This window comes from Saimiri boliviensis, chromosome 1, assembly GCF_048565385.1.
Source record: "Saimiri boliviensis isolate mSaiBol1 chromosome 1, mSaiBol1.pri, whole genome shotgun sequence".
Classification (NCBI taxonomy): Eukaryota; Metazoa; Chordata; class Mammalia; order Primates; family Cebidae; genus Saimiri; species Saimiri boliviensis.
In genome coordinates, this window is record NC_133449.1 from 99406854 (window position 1) to 99423558 (window position 16705).

Consider the following 16705-nt stretch of genomic DNA (forward strand, 5'->3'; position numbering starts at 1 on the left):
GCATGAGATAATCCATATTCACAAAACCCCGTGTGCCCTGCAACCTTTTCCGTCCATTAATATTGACCAGGCTCCCCAAGGAGCCCAGGCCAGCTGCTAACAAAGAAAAGGGGTGAAATTCTTTCACTCCCCACAAGAGTTACGATGGTGGGAAGAGCTAGGCCAGGGGAGGGACTGGCACCTGGTTCCCTCTGTTTCTGACACACACAGCTCAGCAGACAGTGATGCCAGGAAACACTGATACCCAGGCCAGGCGCTGTTCTATTCTCTATTGCTGTGTAACAAAGTATTAGACATTTAGCAGCTTAGGATAATGTGTCTATTATCCCATAGTTCAACCAGGCCCTGTGCTCTGGGTCTTACCGGGCTGCAGATCAAGGTGTTGGCCAGGACACGGTCTCACATGGGGGCTTGACTGGGGAGGGACCTACCTCCACACTCAACTGGGTTGTTGGCAGTATTTGTCTGTAGGACTGAGGGTTGCTATGTACCTTCCTATACACGTTTGTGTGTGGATGGCTGGGTTTTCCGTTCTCTTGGCTATATGTCTAGCAGTGGAGTTGCTGGGCTGCAGGGTAACCCTATGTTAGGCCATCTGATGGACCGCCCGCTGTTTTGCAAAGCAACTGCATCCGTTTATGTTCCCATCAAAAGCGTGTGACGGTTTGCACGGTGTTTTCACATTCTGGGGATTAGTTGCTGACACTTCATCATCCGGAGAGTTCAACTTTAAAAAACAGATTCCCAAATTCAGAAGTGGTGGCATGCACCTATAGTCCCAACTCCCTGGGAAGCTGAGGCAGGAGGATGGCTTGAGTCCAGGAATTCAAGGCGGGCCCGGGCGACACAGCGAGACCCTGTCTCTTAATGAAAACATTTTTAAAAAGAGGATTCCCAGATTCTCCCTGAAAACTCAGATCTGGCAAGACAGGGCTCAATTCCATCAGCACGATACCTGCTGACCCTGGGAAGGGCTGTGGCTGTCTCCCTGCAGACTCATCCACTCGGTGCCCTTACAGAGACTTCCCTCCGGGCCCCTGCGGGGATGTGTGTTTCAACTTCTGGTCCTCGGCTGCAAGCCCCTTGAGGAATGCGGGAGCCCCGCCCAGGCCACCTGTGCCGGAAGCCCACTGCCCGGTAGGCTGGTGTCTGTTGCTCAGTCTCGTGTGCATTCCTGCCCCGGCAGGCTGCTGCCTCCCACACCTGGAATGCTGTGGCTCCTGTTCCCACTCTTTCAAATCCTACTGCTCTTGAAGGCCCGGGTCACATTCCAGCTGCTCCAGGAAGCCTGTGTGGATTTATTTCCCCAGTGCTGGGGCCCCTCCCGCTCTAAGCTCCTGTAGGACTTGTCATGTGCGCCCCTGCCTCCCCAGTGCTATCCCTCTGCCATCTTCTGTTCTCTCCTTAAACGCTGTGGCCCCCAGTTGCCCTGTCAGCTGTCTGAGGTTACAGTCAACTGCTTGGGGCCAAATCTCTCTCTCTCCAGTTACTGTGTGAGCTCAGACCGCTCAGTTCGTCTCTTCCTGCCTCCATGCCTTGTTGGAAGGATTAACTGTGCTAGTCAGTATAAAGCCCTAGATCAGTGCCTGGCACATAGTAGGTGCTCAGGGAAAGGGTTATTTTCTCTCTTGTTCCAGTGCTGAGCCGAGCGAAGTGTGAGCCTCACCGCAGCTGTGTTGGCTGACTTGTCTTTCCACTCACAGTCCCGCTTCTGGGAGCCATCTCCAGCCCAGGGGGGGGCCTCTCAGCTTCTCCCTCCAGCAGAACCCTGGCCCCGCAGCAGCTGCAGGAGGAACCAGGAGGTGGGCAGGGGTCAACACTGGGCATGGCACAGGCCTCCCCTGCTCCCCTCCAGCTTGTTCCCTGGGGACTTGAACGCTAATTCGGCCCAGTGTGACGGGGTGCTGCCTCATAAGCCCTCCCCGGCAGCAGGAGCCTCTGGGGCTGGCTGGAGCTGCCATCTGTGCCCTGTGGTAGACACAGTAGCCCCAAGCCTGCCTCTCTTTAGCATGACCCTGCAGCGTTTCCCGAGACGACTCAGGGCAAGGCTGCAGGCGTGACCCCGTTCCCACAGGGTGGGAACCACCTCGCTACGGGGCCCCAAGGCCCCTGCGTGCTGATGGGCTGACCCTGGGCTCGGAGCCAGTGGATGAATGAATAGAGCAAGCCGCCGCCTCCTGGCTCCAGCTAAGCCGCCAGCAGGCCTGTGGGATTTGTGGGGGCTGTGGTCTGGCCAGTGTCACCATATGGATCCCATAAATTAAAGCGTTCCCAGAAACAAACGGTAAATTTCTATGTCCCCCGCATGCGGGGCTGGTGCAGCCTGTGCTCGCCTGGGGAGTTCTGAGGCCTGCATCTCACTTAGGCACTCGGGTTTTATAGCACTAATCCCTAAAAGAAAAAAAAAAACAAAAACTGGATCAACAGAAAGTTGCTTTTCCACAACCCCACCATCCCCGGAGCTCCTCACTGGGAAGTGGAGGGTCACCGTGGCTGGTGCCCTCATGACCGGGTATAGCAGTTGGTTGTTGAAGCTGGGGCATAGCTCGCCACCTCTGAAGCCCCTGGCCTGGCCTGACCCTGCCTGTGACCTCGGGCTCCTGCCAACCCTCCCTGGAAAGGGGACGGGCCAACGAGAGCAGCTGTCACGGTGACAGAGAGCAGCCGCTGACAGCCAGGGCTGAGGGCGGAGAGCAGGGAGCCCTTTCCTGGAGACGGAGTTGCTGTGTGGGATGATGAGAAAGTTCTAGAAATGGATGGTGGTGATGGTAGCACAGCACTGGGAATGTCCTCAGTGCCACTGAACTGCACACTTAGAAATGGTCAGAATGGTAAATTCTGTGTTAGGCGTGTTTTATGACAATTTTAAAGACTATAAAAATGTGGCCGGCACGGTGGCTCATGCCTGTAATCCCAGCACTGTGGGAGGCCGAGGCCGGTGCATGACTTGAGGTCAGGAGTTCAAAACCAGCCTGGCCAACATGGCGAAACCCCATCTCTACTAAAAAAAACAAACAGTCCCACTGTTTGTTTTCTGAAAGAGAGGTGAGGAGCCTGCATGCTGCACCACCACCCCCCCTCCCCGCCGCTGGTAATTACAGCTCAGGATGGCACCAGGTGCCTGGCGGCCCAGTCTGAAAGAGAACATCCCTTGGGGGCACCTTCCTCTGATTTGCAGGGTGCAGCTGAGATGGTTTGCCCAGCTCTCTGAGCCATGTGCCAAGCCCTCGGGACTGTCTGGGCAAGGACCACAGAATCAACCTTGCCCCCACCACCGCCAGGGGACCGGACAAGGCCGGGCTTCTGGGCTCAGCCTCAGGTTCCCTCTTAGATGCTCTGGGCTTCGTGCAGTACTGGCCAGCTGCTGCGAGGTCTTGAGAAGCTCCCGTTTTGGATGGCCAAGCAGACAGTGCTGTGTGGTCGGGACCCCAGCAGCAGGGTTCCAGCCTAGTGTCCCCTAGGCTAGGCTTGCTGGGTGAGGAAGACACTGGCACTGGCCTTACTGGGGACCTGCTCTGCTGTTGCCTGCCGCCAGCCAATCTGAGTTCCTGATGGCCAACGTCAGGCCATCGCTGGGGAGGAATGGCACCCACGGCCGGAGAGCCTGGGCTCACCGTGTCCGCCTCTTTTCCTTTCAGGCTGTTTCTGGATCTCTGGAAGTATCGACAGCCGCTCACCCTCCCACCCGGGAGTCTGAGCCCCGGCCGGGTGCCCCTGCGGAGAACCTGCCCAGAGGCCCCAGGATGGTCCAGGAGCTGAGGCCAGCACCGTGTCTGCAGGGCAGCCAGGAGGAGGACAGACCAGACCTCACTGGCGCAGGTAGGTGCCGGCTCTTTCTGTGTCTCTGGGTTCTCTGCTGGGAAAGGGTTGTCCCGGCCGGGATGGTGGCCCCCAGAGCCGAGTTCAGACCCCATTCCACCTCGTGTTCTCGACATCCTAGCAGAGGGACGGTACTGGCTGGGTCTCCCTCGCTGAGTTTGGGTTTTCTTTTCCATACTCCTTAGGGTTCCAGAATCCTGGCTTAATCCACGTCCCTGGTTCTCGATCCCCTCACCTGCCAGCCTCCCACACCGCCTTTGTGGTGTTTATTTTCCTATATACTCGTCTTCATTCATTCATTCATTTGAAAAAATGATGTCATGGATATTCTTGAGCCCAGAAGGGGTCGTTTCTGGGTTTTCGCGGATGTCAACGTGCTGTGTCCTGGGTGCACATGTGTGGTCCTCTTGGGCTGGGGCACCAGAAACCAGGCTGCTTTGTACACAGCGCGGGGCCGGGGGGGCGGGGTGCCACCGCCGTCTCCTTGCTCCCACTCCCGCCAGCCACAGACACGCTGTGGACAACACCCTCCACCCCAGGCATCTTCAGACACTTCCTGAGGGCTTTTGCATGGTGCTTCCCTGAGGCCAGGCGAGGCTGTGCCCTCCTTGGTGTGGACCCCCAAGGCTTTGGCTGCTGGGCCTTGGGACCTGGGCCAGGTCAGACCCTTTGGCTGGGCTTGGACATGCCGTGATCCCTGTGTTGCATTTTTATGGCCCTGTCCTGAAGCCACCCCTTAGGCTGTATGTTCATCAGCAAGACCCTCCAGAGGGAGCTGTGGTCAAGGCTCTGCCCTGCCCGCATCACTGCCCCTAGAGCAGAGAGACTGGAGACTCCCAGCCCAGCCCACCTCAGAGCCAACCGTAGTGAGGACATGGGCCCAAAGCACCTGTGTTGTTGGGCCTAGCCGGGGAGGAGATGGACAGATGGGGGATTGCTGGGGGCCCATTCTCCTAGCGCTGGACTTTGATGTGGGGCCTCCGTCTGCAGGACAACCCCAGTACTGGCCTCCTTCTCTTGGTGTGGTAGGCTCCGGAGGAGGGAAGGGGTGGCCAGGGGCTTTAGGGACTCTGAGCCCTTTGAAGGGTGTCCAGACACTGGCAGATGAGGACAAGGTGGTCAGGCCACAAAGCAGGCCAGGCAGGGACTACTACCCCAACTCTGTCCCCCAAATGCTGGCGCTGGCCTTACTGAGGACCTGCCCTGCCATTGCCCTGAGCCTGCTCATCACCGTTGCTGATCACCAAGGCCAGGCCGTCGTCGGGGAGGAATGGCTAAGAGCCTTGGACAAGTGAGTTCCCTGCTCTGTGCCTCAGTTTCCCCATTTGGGAAATGGGAGAACAGCTAACGGTATGGTGATTAACTCAACCAGGACCCGAGCATATTTGTGATAAGCCTTGGCTCCCTCAGCGTTCAGGTTGCTGGCTGGGGCCAGTGAGTTAGGATTTATTTGTGATTTCTGACGCTCAGCTCTGGGTGGCAGCTCAGGCTCGGCCCACACCTACCTGCCTGTCGCTCAGGACATCCGCAGGGGAGGCTCAGGCAGAGGAGGACGCCGGTGTTCCCTGTGGCTGGGGCAGGCTGGGTGCCCCTATTTGGTGGTGCGTCCTCCTCGGCCTGGGGCTCATGGGCCAGTGGAGGGCTCCCAGGAGGAGGCAGCTTGCCTGGTTCTCACTGTTTCTCTCCCAGTGCTTTGGGCCCCAGGAGAGCCCCAGGAAACCAGAGCCCTCCGGAGCAAAACAAGGCCCAGACGGACTCTTAGGCGGGGTTTGGCTGTGGTTTGGGGAGCAGCCCCAACCACTTCTTATCCGAGGGACTTTGGCAAATTAGTGAGTCGTCCAGAGCCTCTGTCCTCACATCTATAAGAGGGAGCCGTCAGACGAGGTCTTGGTGGAGGTTTCGTGGCAACTGCATGCGCTGATGCTGGGGAGATGCTTGAAGAGGGCTGGGCACCGAGGAAGAACTGAGTCTGCCTCCCCTCACATGTGCTGGGACACACGTCCTCTTCCTTCAGTGGAACAGCATCCTGTAGGTCAGAGAGGCCGAGCAATCTGCCTCCACTCACACAGCAGTGAGCCAGGGGGATGGGGCTTGAACCCCGAAGTCTGCCGTTACACCTCATTCACCCCGCCCTTGCGCACCAGGCTGCTTCCCTGAGTGCTGGGAGGCTGAGGAGTTCGAGACCAGCCTGGCAGCCTCCAGGCAAAACTCTGTCTCTACAAAAAATACAAAAATTAGCCTGGCATGGTGGCATGCACCTGTCGTCCCAGCTACTTGGGTGGATTACTCGTGCCCAGGAGGCTGAGGCGGCAGTGAGCCATGATCATACCACCCCAGCCTAGGCAACAGAGCAAGACTCTGTCTCAAAGAGTTTTTTAATTTAAAAAAATGTTTAAAAATAATCAATTCAGGAATTTTCAGGGTGACGTTTCCAAAAGGAGTCCTTTTCGGAGACCTTTGGGAATGGGGCTGGTCACTCCTGAGTCCCTGGTCCCAGTGGCTACCAGGTCCCTGGAGAGAACCTTGTCTTATCAGCAGGTCCTTGCTGCCACTCACTGAGTACTAGCAGGGGACCGTGGGGGACCCCTGAGTGTCTGGGAGAGCGAAGAAGGGTGCAGAGGTTATGGGGGACGCCCGTAAATGTCCCTGCAACAAGGGCCAATCTGGGAAGCCAGGAGCCCCTGCCCTGTGGCCGGGTGGGGCAGGTGGGGGCAGGTGGGGCCAGGTGGGGGCTCAAACCTACGTCTGCCAGCTGCTCCCTATCAGGCTGCAGCCTGAGCCCCGCCGGCTCCCCAGCCAGAGACTCACCAGGAGCGTGTCCCGCAGTCAGGCCCCGCCTGGGCAGCCACTGCTGCTCAGAAACGTGACAGTGACTAATGGTTTATTACACACCTGCCACCTCTCATCTGGCAGGCGGGCGGGCGCTGTCTCCCGGGCCCAGCTGTGCACTGCCAGCTGGGCGGCGGGGCGGGCGCAGGGGGAGGGGGCACGTCCAGACACGCAGACGCATGAGACAGACACAGCCACAGTGCACACACGCAAACACACCCAGAGGAAAGCAGGCATGCGGAGACACAGCCCGCAGACACAGCATAGGCACTGGTGCATGCATAGACCACACGCCCGCACAGATAGGCAGACACAGGGGACACAGCACACACACGCACACACACGCGCACGCACACACGCACACGCGCACGCACGCGCACGCACACACGCACGCACACACACGCACACACACACACGCACACGTGCACACACGCACTTCTGCCGAGGTTTTTCCCAGGCACATGGTATGCACATGGATACACAGCCTCACAGGCACAGGGCCACATGCAGACAGACACAGACCCTGTCTGCACCACACACACCGCACACAGCCGCACACCCAGAAGCCAGACATGCTCCCACAAGTGGGTACATGCACAGCCTCACATAGATGCAGTGCACACATGAACACATGCACAGACTCCCTCACAAACACACAGACACACACAGGTGCAAAGACAGAGATAGGCACAGAACCCCCCCCCCCCACCACACACACACAGGTTCAGAGACACAGAGACACACAGAGACAGGCACAGCCCCCCCCCACACACATACAGGTGCAGAGACACACAGAGACAGGCACAGCCCCCCACAGACACAGATGCGCACAGGCACGAAGACCCTCTGACACACACATATAAGCACACACCACAGACACACACAGGATGTACATTCCAAATGCCTATTCCCACACAGTGTCCCTTTTTCCACTGTCTCTCTGGCCCCCTGCCATGGTGGCCCCACCCTGACACTGGCTTGGGCAGGGGCCTTTGCCAGTGGTGGGGGTGGCAGGGCAGGCGGAGGGACTGTAACCACCCAGGGCAGTTCATTTCTGACCTCCATTTCCCTTGAAATGCCTTGTATATGTGGACGGCGGCTTTTGCCAGGGAAAGGAAGCAGGTACAGGAGGAGCCGCTGTGCCAAGCTGGGGCCTGGGCTGAGTCCCCCAGGGACACACATGGCCGACAGCTGCCTTGGCTTCTCCCAGAGGCAGAGGTTGTGTGTGTTGTGAAAGGCTGTGATGAGTTTTGGTGACACTGGGTCCCCCGTACCCCAGGCTCCCAGGCCAGCCCACAGAGCTCATCAGACTCATGTCACTACGGTTGGATGGGGCTACTGCCTTGTCCAGAGTGGGGCCACTCCCTGGCAAAGGCTCCCGGGGGCGAGCCTGGCTCTCAGCATTTGGGTAGCTTTAGTCCTCAGGTGTTGCATTCGAAGTGCCCGCCCATCTGGGAGGTGGCTGCTTGCTGGCTTTGGGGAGCACAGCTCCAGGGCTGGGCACTCTGCCCTCCTGTGAAGACATGGGGACCCCTGGGGCTGGATTCCTCTGGCAGGCAAGGGCCAAAGGGAGTAACCAGGCATCTCCAGCTGCCGGGAGAAGGGTGCACCTGAGACCTTGTGACAAGTGTCCTTCCCTCTTGATGCGGGGGGCACTCGAGCTCATCTGCTTCCAATACTCTTCGACCTTTAGTCAAATGAAGACCCATTTCTCATGTGCTGTCGCACGCAGTATAAAATCCATCGAGAGGACACTCCTCATTTATCTTCAGCGGATGGGAGCAGGCTTCCCTGGAACAATTATCTCTGTATTGTCCGCAGCCGCCGTGGGAGAAAAGCAGCGCTGGCTGGTGAGAGGAGGGAGCGGCTTGGACTCAGGTCCAAGTTTCCAAGTTCCAGCGCTGCTACCTCCCGGCCAGGGAGCTGACTCAGGGTTCAGGACCTTCCCTGGGCTCAGCTGCTCTGACTGCTGATTAGGCATGGTAAAAATAAAATCCCTCTGGTAGCATGGTGTCAGTGACATTGGAGAAGGCACTGAGGGCTGCCATGCAAGGCTGTGCAGGGTGCACACTGTACATTCTCATTGTGGTCTCTGTGAACACGCTTTCTGCATGGCCATCGGGGCTGCGGTGTTGGGCAGCTCAGTGGTGGCCCTGGAGTTGTGCCACGTGGGCCCTGGGTACCCTTCCTGAGCTGTGAAACAGTTTCTAAAGTGGTTATCGAATCACTTTTTTTTTTTTGAGATGGAGTCTCACCCTGTCACCCACGCTGAAGTGCAGTGGCATGAACTTGGCTCACTGCAACCTCGACCTCCCGGGCTCAAGCGATTCTCCCACCTCAGCCTCCCGAGCTGGGATTACAGGCACACTCCACCATGCTTCGCTAATTTTTTTTTTTTTGTATTTTAGTAGAGACGGGGTTTCATGGTGTTGCCCAGGGTGGTTTGAAACTCCTGAGCTCAGGCAGTCCACCGGCCTTGGCCTCCCAAAGTGCTGGGTTTGCAGGCGTGAGCCACCACGCCCAGCCAATATCATTATTAATAGACATAGTAGACACCACAGACCCCTCCGCGGAGTTTGGGGTGGGGTTGCAGAAAAACCAGGCCAAGATTGACTCTGTGGTCATGCCCATGTTCCGGGCGCTTCTCCTGTTCTCAGCTGCCATGCTGGGGTGTTGCCTTGCTTTACAGGCTGCTGGGGCTGATCGCCCCTTTTGGGACATTGTGTGGGTGCCTTCTGTCTGCTCTGCCCCCACCCAGAGGGCCCCTGTTCTCAGCAGCGCTTGCTCCAGGCTTCCAGGAACCACAGACCAGGCCTTACCTCCAACCTGGCCAGCCAGGACTGGGCCTGTGTTCTCCACACATGGGTGCCAGGGCCCGTGGTGTCTCCTCCTCCTCCTGGCTCTTCCCAGGGGGGTTCTCTCTCTGTTCCCAGGGCAGGGCTGATCCCAGCATCCACACACAGCAGAGGAAGGAGGGAATGAGGGTCACCAAGAGAATGAAAGCACTAAGCTGTTTTCCCACCATAGGGTGTAGTTGCAAAGCCTAATTTTCCCATGCTGTGCCTCAGTTTACTTGTGGGTACTGTCACCCTCTGTTGGCCACCTGCGGAAGGAAAGCCGGCCTCTCCCGGCGGTCTGGGATGGTGGGTGGGGCAGGGGAGAGGAGGAGCGGGGTGGCAGGGTGGGTGAGAGCTGCTGGAGAAGACAGCACGCCCTCTGTCTCCAGCCTCTGGGCCGGCCCGAAAGGTCCCTTCCCTCCACCCGATCTTGCGACTTCTGCCTTGCTGGCCTCCATGGCATGGCTTACTTAGGAAGAGGTCTGTGTTCCTCTCCATGGCTGCCGTGATGATACCACAAACTTAGTGGCTTAAAACAGCACTCATTACTCTTTCTCACACACACACACACACACTCACACACACTCACACACACTCACCACACACACATTCACACACACACGCAGAGTGCTTACAGTGCTGGAGGTCAGAAGTGTGACATGGGTCTCAAGTGCAGAAACCCTGGGTTGGGCTGGGCCCGTTCCTTCTGGCGGCTCCAGGGAAGAATGTTTCTGGGCCTTCTGCGGCTTCCTCGGTTGGAGGCCACCTGCATTCCTTGGCTTGTGGCCCCTCCCTCAACCTTCAAATCTAGCACCGGCGGGTCTCTCAGACCCTGCTTCCGGGTCACACCTCGTTCTCTCTCCTCTTCTCCTGCCCCCTCTCTTACTTAGAAGGTCCCTGTGACTGCATTGGACCCACATGGCTAATCCAGGCTCATCTCCCTTCCCAAGGTCAGCTGGTTAGCAACCTTAATTTCCCTTTCCCAGGTAAGGTAGCGTAGGCACAGGCTGCAGGGATCGGGGTGGACATGTTTGGAGTCCATGATTCTGCCTGCAGCCACGGTGTTTATAAAGTCAGCTGCATCCGTCAGGGCAGGTACTCATGGTGCCGTAACAGACAGTCCAGGGGCTCATGGTGGGTCTTTCTGACTGGGTGACTCAGGACCCCAGATTCCCTTCAAGCTGTGGTCTCTGCTTTCTCGGGACTTCCGGAGTGCCCTCATGTCTCATCACCAGTGGGCACAGGCAACACACAGAAACACCCCTAGATGCTCTCCCGCTGTGGCCTTGAAGTGACCCAGGCTGTTCCCGCTCACTTCCCGTTGGCCTGAACCAGCTCACGCTCCACCCAGATGTAAGAGGAGCAGAGCAGAAGCCGCTCCCCAGTAACACTGTCCCCAGAAGGGGCTGAGCCCGCCATTCTGCTGGCCGTCCATCCACGGCCACGATCCCTAAGACGGCGTGGGTCAGAGGCTGCAGGGGTCAGAGGCTGCAGGGGTCAGAGGCTGCACGAGTCAGCGGCTGCACGGGTCAGAGGCTGTCTGCGTGCTGCCAGGCACTGCCCTGCTCTGCACGCCCTCCCCTGGTTCCTGGGCGCTGTGGTTCCAAGGCAGCCCCTGGCTATCTTCGAGGCCGTCTTTGGAGGCCTGTCCTCAGGCCCCTGCAGCGAAAGGGCCGGGCCTTCTCAGGCAGCCAGCGACCAGCAGCTATGGGGTGGAACGCCCTTCCTTCTGGAGCGAGGAGCCGTCCACCCTCCGGAGCTCCCCTGGGACAGGGCTGGGGCTCTGTGTGAAGTCACCCTTGCTTCCTCACACCCTGTCAGTCTCCCCGGGAGCGCAGCCTTAGAGATCACGGCAGGTTTGTCTCCCTGTCTGCTTCTGAGAAACCTGCCTGAGACAGCACGTGCCTAGGGCCGTGGCCTCAGCCCCATGTGTGCAGACGGCGCCTCCGATGTGCCCCTCCTGCACTCGGCCCTCCGCCTTCACTCTCCTTGTTTCCTGGTGGAGAAAGGGGCACCGGGTTCCCCCGGCTCCTCCCAGGAAGGTCAGGTTGGGAACCCGAAAGAAGGAAGCCAGCAGAGGGCAAGTACAGGCAGGCAGGTTCCTTTCAGAGCACAGCCGTGGGGCTCAGCCCCTCAACCCGAGGCTCAGGACGTCTGGGAGCCTGCGGAGCGTCCCTGGGGTCCACAATCAGTAGATGGAACCGTGGGGCCGTGAGGGTGCAGCCATGTGCGCTGCCTGGAAGGGGCAGGTTTGCAGAAGGTGAGGCTGGTGGAAGGAGGAGTTGTAATAGCCTACAGTGACGTCATTTCCCCCTCTCTTTTCTAGCCCCGTGTTTAAATCAGTTATCCGTCTCGAGTGATTAGGCTGTACATGGCTTTCAGTGTGCACCTCTGGACTCCAAGTTCAAAACCTGGCTCTGCTCCTTTGGAGCTTCTGCTGTGTGGCAGATAGGCTCCCCGTGCCTCAGTTTCCCCATGTGTAAAACGGGGGTGATGCCCTGACTGCTGTGGGGCTTCAGGAATCAGTCCATGTCAGATGCTTGCCTGGCACACGGGAGCGTGTAAGCTGGGCCTGCCCTGGCAGCGAGAGAGAGCTGGTGCCCACCAGAAACCCTGGCTCTGGGACGGCTTTGTCTCTTCTTTGTTGGGCAAATGGGCTCCCAGCCGGGCTTGGGCCTCCGTCGCCAGGAAGGCGGGACTGGGCTTCGGTACTTGGCGCTGGCCTCCAGAAGTCCTTGGCAAGCCCTGCCTGGAGCAGCTCCGGTGCCGAGTGCTTTGACACCAGGCGCTCCCAGAGCTCTGCCCCAACTGCCAAGCGGCAGCTGCTCCGGAGGGCACGGGGGGCTGGATTTGGCTGTGGCTTCTCCGGCTCTGCACGAGAGCCCCCCCTTCCCTGGCCCTGCTGCAGCGTGACTGCCTCCGGCTCCTGTCACCCGCTCTCAGCCTCTCTTCCTGCGTTTCCAGCCGAGCTGGGATCGTAGTCTGTTTCTCTCTCCATGACCGACCTGTTTATCTTCTCGGGAACTTCTTGTCATGCCGGGAGCACAGAGCTTGCAAGTCGGGGCAGGCAGGTTTGGAAGCCCAGGCAGCCTGGAGAGGCTCTTTCCTCGTAAGTGGATCTCTCCCCAGGAGCCTCTTGGAATATTTAGCAGCGGCTTACCCATGCGGGGCCCAGACACCCTCCCGGCCCTCTGCCTCCTGCTCTGCTGCTCACCGGGCTCTGGTTCCCTGGCCAGCGTGTGGCTCTGTGTGTCTGTCTGTGACTGGTTTAGATTTTTATGAAATAAAAAAGGAAAGAGAATTTAACTTGGGCAATTGAAGAAACAATAAACCAAGCGTTGAATAAAAGCAGATCTTTATATCTGGCAAAATTGCCATTGAGAGGATCTGTTTACCCTAAACTAGAATTTCTTTCCCAGTAAGTTGGTGATAAAGATTTTAGATGGAAAAGGTGAGATTGGCTGAGTAGCTGGAGGGGCTGTTCTGGAGCTCAGGGTGGGGTGTCCCAGGGACAGTGCTAGGGACCCCAGGGACAGAGCCCTGTCACCAGGCACAGACTATCTCTGCAGGGGCCACCGTGCACTGGCCCACCTGGCCACCACCCTGCCGTGGCCTCCCTTTGCCCACCCACTGTCCTTCATTCCCCTTGACAGCTCCAAGCTGATGAACTGTCACCAGGGAACTCGGCTCAACCGTTTGGCACCACTGTGGGTTTAAGCAGTTTGAGAGCGCCACCCCCACCCTCACCCATGACTTTCTCAGTGGGAGCAGACACCACGGGAAAGCTGGACGTCTCTCCTGGCTCGCGACTTCACGGTTCTGATCCCACCGCGCTCTGAGTGTCTGCCGGCACGTCCGTCTCCCTTGCTACACTGCTGTGTGTGCCTTTGCTCACGAATGTTGATGGAGCCCCACCTGTGTGCCAAAGACCATGCTGGGCACGGGGGACCCAGAGGGGCAGACACAGACACAACCCCTGCCTCCAGAGCTTTCATTTGAAAGGAAGGCAGATAACTCCCAAATGAGAAGGTAAAAGAGTGATGCCAGGTGATGAGACAGCTATGGAGAAACGGGCAGGGCACGGGACACAGAGACCCAGGGGCGTGGTTTAGAAGCGTGGTCACAGAGACCCAAGGGCGTGGCTTAGAAGCGTGGTCACAGAGGCCTAAGGAGGTGGCATTTGGCAGAGAGTTCCAGGCCAAGCAGAGAGCATGTGCAAGGCCCTGAGGCGGCCAGTGCCCAGCATGCTTGCCGTCACCATGAAGGCAGGGACCGTGGCTCCCTATCCTCGTGATCTCTCCAGCATTTGGCACAGTGCACATAATAGGTGCTCAGTAAACTTTTGTTGAGTGAATACGAGCTTTTAAGTCAGCTGGTGTTGGGAGAAAGGACCAGGGGAGGGGAAACGTAAAGATGCAGTAAGATTTTTTTTTTTTGAGATGGAATTTCGCTCTTGTTGCCCAGGCTGGAGTGCAATGGTGTGATTTTGGCTCACTGCAATCTCTGCCTCCCGGGTTTAAGCGATTCTCCTGCCTCAGCCTCCCGAGTAGCTGGGGTATAGGCATGTGCCACCACACCCTGCTAATTTTGTATTTTTAGTAGAAATGGGGTTTCTCCATGTTGGTCAGGCTGGTCTATATCTCCCAGTCTCAGGTGATCCACCCGCCTCGGCCTCCCAAAGTACTGGGACTGCAGATGTGAGCCACGGAAACAAGATTCTTACAAGTGCGGAGGGTGCCTGTCTTCCCAAGTTTCCTGGGTCAAGAGCTGATGTTCCAGGCAGGTTCTTGCTGCATTCCAGAGGCTTCATTCTCTCTCTAGGGCCCAGGGTGGGGCTGACTGTCTGGTCTCACCGGGCAGAACTCTTTGTGCTGGGAGGGCTCTGAAGGCCACTGGAGCATCGCGGGAGAGCCTTGGCTCACAACTGATTAGATTAGCCTTAACTCGGAAGCCGGTAGGATGCCTTCTCTAAGAGATACAATTCCAGCCAGGCACAGTGGTTCGTGCCTGTAATCCTAGTCCTTTGGGAGGCTGAGGCTAGACGATCATTTGAGCCCAAGAGTTGGAGATTACCCTGTGCAACATAGTGAGACCACATCTCTATAAAAAATTTAGGCCAGGTACGGTGGCTCATGCTTATAATCCCAGCACTTTGGGAGGCCGAGGTGGGTGGATCATGAGGTTGGGAGTTCAAGACTAGCCTGGCCAATATGGTGAAACCCTGTCTCTACCGAAATAAATACAAAAATTAGCTGGGTGTGGTGCCCAGCATGGTCTTTGGCACACAGATGGGGCTCAATCAACATTCGTGAACAAAGGCACACACAGCAAGTGCTGCACACCTGTAATCCCAGCTACTTGGGAGGCTGAGGCAGGAGAATCACTTGAACCCAAGAGGTGGAGATTGCAGTGAACCGAGATCATGTCATTGCACTCCAGCCTGGGCAACCAGAGCAAGGTTCTGTCTCAAAAAGAAAAAAATTTAAAAATTAGCTGGGTGTAGTGGTACATGACTAGTCCCAGCTACTCAGGAGGCCGAGGCTGGAGGGTCACCCAAGAGCTGGAGATCACCCTGGGCAGCATAGTGAGACCACATCTCTATAAAAAATTCAAAAATTGGCTGAGTGTGGTGCACATCTGTAGTTCCAGCCCTCAGGAGGCTGAGGCCGGAGGATCGTTTGAGCCTAGGAGTTCGAGGCTGCAGTGAGGCATGCTTGCATCACTGTGCTCCAGCCTGAGTGACGGAGTGAGACCCTGTCACTACAGAACTAAACTAAAATTCCATTTGAAATGATGACAAAGTTTAAAATAAATAAAATTTCAACAACTGCAGACTACCCTACTTTCCCTAGGGGGCTTCCCAGTCTGATTAGATTGGGGTCAAGGGTACTTCAAGGTCACCAGGAGTGATGAGTCCCCCTCCCTGGGACGTGGCTGGCTCTGGGAGGGCTGCAAACTCCCTGAGTTGAGCACATGGAGGGAGTCCTGACCGAGCAGCTGCTGTGAGCTGGGTGCTGTGTCTGGGAATGGCGCTCTTCCTAGTCATATTATTTATTTCCATGTTGCTGTAAAAAGCCGCTGGGGACTTGGTGGCTTAAACCAAAAGCTTATTCCCTTACAGTTTTGGAAGTCAGAGCCCTGACATGGGGCGCAGGAGGCTGAATTCAAGGTGCCGGCAGGACTGGCACCTCCTGGAAGCTCCAGGGGAGAATCTGTCCCCTTGTCTTTTCCCGCTTCCAGGGGCTGTTCCATCTCCTACATCATTCTAACCTCTGGCTCCTGCTGCCTTTTTTTTTGAGACAGGATCTCACTCTGTGGCCCCGGCAGGAGTGCAGCGGCATGATCACGGCTCACTTGCAACCTTGACCTTCCTGGGCTCAAGCGATCCTCCCACTTCAGCCTCCCAAGTAGCTGGGATTACAGGCATGCGACACCATGCCTGCTTAATTAATTTTGTATTTTTGTAGTGATGGGGTCTGACTCTGTTGTGCAGGCTGGTCTCAAAATCCTGGCTTCAAGCAATCCCCCCTCTTTGGCTTCCCAACGTGCTGGGATTACAGGCATGAGCCCTTCTTGCTCCTGGGCCCCCATCTCTCACTGCCCAGTCCTGCCTCCCCTGGCAAGGACCCGTGACTCCACCAGATGCTCCTCACCACCCTGCACAGTCCAGGATGCTCTCCCCGTCTCAAGATTCGTACTCATGTCAGCAAAGTCCCTTCTGCCCTAGAAGGTGACATTTTTCCAGATGCCGTGATTCGACGTGGATGTCTTTTGGGGCTGTTCTGCAACCTGACACAATCTCCCTGGCTGGGCTGAGCTGGCTGAGCCTGCGGGGGCACAGTGTCCATGCTCACGATTAGTCATTTATTGAGCCGCGACTGTGTGCCAGGCACAGTTGCAGGTGCGTTGCTGGGACTGGTTCCTCAGCCTCACGGTCACTGTGCAAGGGGAGCCTGGGTCCCTCTGCCTGGTCCAGCCCCAGGGGTGCATTCTGCATCATCCCGGGTCAATCCCCTCCGCGGGAACACGGGGCTGATGATGGAGCCCCCCCTGAGAGGGTGGCTACAGTTAGTAACTCCCACGTTTAGAGCTGGGACGGCGGCTCGCCAGATGGTCTTGCAGCACCCTTGCGAGGAGGGGCTGGATGCTGGCTGGACCCCGGAGGCTCAGGTGCAGTTTAGCGTTTCCCCAGGAGGTGGTGCAATGGAGCCCTGGATGCA

At 57.4% G+C, this 16705-nt stretch overlaps 1 protein-coding gene across 4 annotated transcripts in view; it reads left to right on the forward strand.

The window, feature by feature from the left end:
• Positions 1-16705, forward strand: part of GSE1 (Gse1 coiled-coil protein) — a 504956-nt gene that overhangs the window by 184902 nt on the left and 303349 nt on the right. For all 4 annotated transcript variants that reach the window (XM_039473653.2, XM_010333673.3, XM_010333674.3 and 1 more), the window contains exon 2: positions 3639-3819. In XM_039473653.2, the coding sequence (XP_039329587.2) occupies positions 3639-3819 (181 nt within the window). The remainder of the gene's footprint in view (positions 1-3638; positions 3820-16705) is intronic.